At 36.8% G+C, this 4,250-nt stretch overlaps 1 protein-coding gene across 1 annotated transcript; it reads left to right on the top strand.

Annotated features, from left to right (window-relative positions):
- The first annotated feature begins 381 nt into the window (after positions 1-381).
- LOC132677203 (olfactory receptor 2W1) lies at positions 382-1,344 on the top strand. The gene has a single exon (XM_060629086.3). The coding sequence runs from the start codon at positions 382-384 to the stop codon at positions 1,342-1,344; it is 963 nt and encodes a 320-aa protein (XP_060485069.3).
- Positions 1,345-4,250: the final 2,906 nt, after the last annotated feature.

Genomic DNA, 4,250 nt, shown 5'->3' on the forward strand with positions numbered 1-4,250 from the left:
TAAGATTGGTAGAGAATCAGGGTCACATCACTTTAGAAACAGATCCTTTTCAAACTTGCAAATTTATATGTGACAAATTTCAGACCTTGACTTTAGGACTAAATTTTCCAAGCTCACCTAGATAAAAATATAATATTAAATCCAACATCATAAAATGATCTACAACAAATACCAGATTACTTGGCTATAATATTTACTTTCACCCATTATTTTTTAATTATTAGCATAAATTCTTTCCCTTTAGTTATGTGGTCTGTACTGACAATTTCTCCTCCTCCATCTCCTTCTCTTACTCCTCCTGCTCCTCCTCCTCATCCTCATCCCCATCCTCCTTCACCTCCTTCTGCTTTTCTCACTCTAGGATTTGGACACTGAAGGACTATGGGCCAAAACAATCACACTTCTCTGCACGGTTTTATTCTGCTCGGCTTCTCGGACCATCCCAAACTGGAGATGGTCCTATCAGGAGTTGTCACTCTCTTCTACTTCGTTACGTGGGTGGGTAACACGGCCATCATCCTTGCATCTCTCCTGGATTCCCATCTCCACACACCGATGTATTTTTTCCTCAGGAACTTATCTTTCCTGGATCTATGTTTCACAACCAGCATCATCCCTCAGATGCTCGTTAACTTGTGGGGACCTGACAAGACCATCAGCTATGTGGGCTGTGTCGCTCAACTCTACGTTTACATGTGGTTGGGTTCCACTGAGTGTCTCCTCCTCGCTGTTATGTCCTATGATCGTTTCACAGCTATTTGTAAGCCCCTGCATTATTTGGTAATCATGAACCCACATCTCTGTCTCAAGATGATAATCACAGTCTGGAGCATTAGTTTGGCTGTTTCTGTATTATTATGTACACTCACCCTGAATTTGCCTCGATGTGGAAACAACCTTCTGGACCATTTCTTGTGTGAGTTGCCAGCTATGGTCAAGATAGCATGTATAGACACCACAACAGTTGAAATGTCTGTTTTTGCTTTGGGCATTGTCATTGTCCTTACGCCACTCGGCCTTATTCTTATATCCTATGGCTACATCGCCAAAGCTGTGCTGAGAATAAAGTCAAAAGAAGGCCAACAAAAAGCAATTAATACCTGTGGATCTCATCTCACTGTCGTGTCCATCTTCTATGGAACTATTATCTACATGTACCTGCAACCAGGTAACAGTGCCTCCAAAGACCAGGGAAAGTTCCTCACCCTCTTTTACACGATCATCACTCCAAGTCTTAACCCTCTCGTTTATACCCTGCGGAACAAGGACATGAAGAATGCATTGAGGAAGCTGGTGACAGTTGACCGTGAATCTACAAAATCAAAGAGGGGCCAAAAGTCATAGAATCGTATTACCCTGGATAAGACAATGAAAAACATTTTCTAATTGTCTTTCCTTGTTTTATTCAAGTGCAATAAACACACAGTGTTATATTAGTTTTAGGTATACAATGTGATTCAACAATTCTATACATTTATCAATGCTCATCACGTGTACTTTCAATCCCCTTTATCTATTTCACCCATCTCCTCACTCACCTCCCCTCTAGAAATTACTAATTCCCTATACTTAAGAGTCTATTTTTTTATCTCTTTCTTTTCTTTGTTTGTTCATTTGCTTTGATGCCTAAATTCCACATATGAGTGAAATCATACGGTCTTTGTCTTTCTCTGACTGACTTATTTCACTTAGCATTACATGCTCTTACTCAACCATGTTATGGTGGATTTTGCAGCAAGATTTTGTTCTTTTTATGGCTGAGTAATATTCCATTGTGTTTATATACCACATCTTGTTTATCCATTCATCTATCATTTGGCACTTTCGTGGCTTCCATACCTTGGCTATTGTGAATAATGCTGCAGTAAACAGAGGGTGCCTATATCTTTTCAAATTAGCGTTTTTACTGGAATTACTGGATCATACAGTAATTCTATTTTTAATTTTTCAAGGAAACACCATATTTTTTTCCACAGTGGCTGTGCTAGTTTGCATTCCCACCAACAGTGCATGAGGACAGTAATTCCTCCGACATCAGCCACAGAACATTTTTTGAAATATGTCTCCTCTGACCAGGGATACAAAAGCAAAATTAAACTATTGAGACTACAGCAACATTAAAATGGTTTCCACAGCAAAGGAAACAATCAACAAAACAAGAAGGCAAACTAATGAATGGGAGAAGAAATATCCAAATGATATATCCAAAATATATAAAGAACTTATACAACTCAACACCAAAACAAACAATCTGATTTAAAAATGGGCAGAGAACCTTAATAAGTGTTTTTCCAAAGAAGATGAATAGATAGGCAACACACATGAAAATATGCTCAACATCACTAAACATCAGAGAAATGCAAATTAAAACCACAATAAGGGATCAGTTTCCACCTGTGAGAATGGCTAAATTCAAAAACTCAAGAAATAACAAGTGTTGGTGAGGATGTGGAGAAAAACAAATATTCATGCACTGTTGGTGAGAATCTGTTTTTAATTTCTACTGAGGCAATAAATTCCTAGATCACAGAGAGAATTAATAGAATAGTTGCTGTATATGAACGTTCTGTGGATGCAAACAATACTATACCCATCCTACTTAGCTCTTTTATGACTCCAATCATTGGCATATCTTCAGAGAAAAGGGTCATTAGAAATTTTTATTTTTGTTTGTAATATAACACAAAAGGGCTCTAAATATACACTTGAATGCATATTATTTATGCTAAAAACCCATAGGAAGGGTTTTATCTAGTTTTTATTTTCTATGATAGTGCTTTCATCTTCAGAAATATAGACCTGAACGGATGATTTCATTTACATTGTGGGGAGCATATAAAATCATAATGTATAAATAATGATTTTGGATGTCAAATCCCTTGTGATGTCATACAAACATTTATCAGTATCTTGAATAAAGGGTCTTTGTTATTTATTTCTTCTTTATCATTATACAAGGAAGTAAGAAGAAACAAATTAAAGGATTTAAAAGGTAATAAAACAGTATTATTCACTACTTATTCATTCATGAAAAATTTACTCCAAGACTATCTCAATCTCAATGACTAGCTTGAGATTCGTTGGGATTTGACTTAGACCTATCTATAGAATCATGGAATTTATGTAAATTTTGACAAATGTAGATATGTAAATTTTTATGTAGTGAATTTCAGAAAATGAATAAATCTTTTCACTTCCAATTATCATAATATATTAGTTAGCTTTTTATGGCAAAATGTGATGACTTTTTAATTGAACATTGATATTTTAAGTGATCTGATAACTTTCTCTAAAGACCCCATTATTTAGGGTGCCTGGGTGGTTCAAAGTCAGTTAAGCAGTTAAGCATCCGACTTCATCTCAGGTCATGATCTCGCGGATTGTGGATTCGAGGCCCACGTTTGGCTGTGTGCTGACATCTCAGAGCCTGGAGCCTGCTTCAGATTCTATGTCTCCCTCTCTGCCCCTCCCCTGCTTGCACTCTGTCTCTCTATAAAAATTAATTAAACATTTAAAAAAAATTTTAAGACCCCATTATTTAATAATTGTAATCAATCACATATATAATAATATTTTCTCCTCTGGGGGCACCTGGATGGCTCAGTGGTTTGGTATCTGACTTTCATGGTTTGTGGGTTTGGGCCCCACATTGGGCTCTGTGCTGACAGGTCAGAGCCTCTAGCCTGCTTTGAATTCTGTGTCTCCCTCTCTCTCTGCCTCTCCCCTGCTTATGCTCTCTCTGTCTCTCTCACTCTGTCAAAAATAGATAAACATTAATTTTTTTAACTTAAATAATATTTTCTCCTCTGACACTTCATAATTATTGAAATGTGAAGAGGAGGAGTCACTAGATAATTCTTACTTTCCCACTCAGAACAACACAGAAATGCCTCACATAACATATAATGTGATGTAGGAAACTGTCAATGTCCTTTCATCCACACAAATCTCCTTCACAGATGCCCCCAGAAACAGTTCACTAGCCCACATTAAGTGTCCACAGAGAGAACATAAGTTCTGTGGCCCTGATGTACACAGTCTGGCCACCTCACCCATTACTCTTGTATTTGCAAGGTTTGTTCTTACTCTTGGCAAGAATCTTTAACTAATAACATTAGGAGAAATATTAAGTCATTTGCTAACTTCAATAATAAGCACACCAAAAATAGACTAGCAATGGACTCTTAGGAAAACATTACATCTTATACCTATAATTTTTTGTTTTTATGTGTATGTCTAATTCTAGGTTT

This window comes from Panthera onca, chromosome B2 (assembly GCF_046562875.1).
Source record: "Panthera onca isolate mPanOnc1 chromosome B2, mPanOnc1 haplotype 2, whole genome shotgun sequence".
Classification (NCBI taxonomy): Eukaryota; Metazoa; Chordata; class Mammalia; order Carnivora; family Felidae; genus Panthera; species Panthera onca.

Coding starts and splice junctions, on each gene's coding strand:
- LOC132677203 (XM_060629086.3), top strand. CDS start 382: ATGGGCCAAAACAATCACACTTCTCTGCACGGTTTTATTCTGCTCGGC.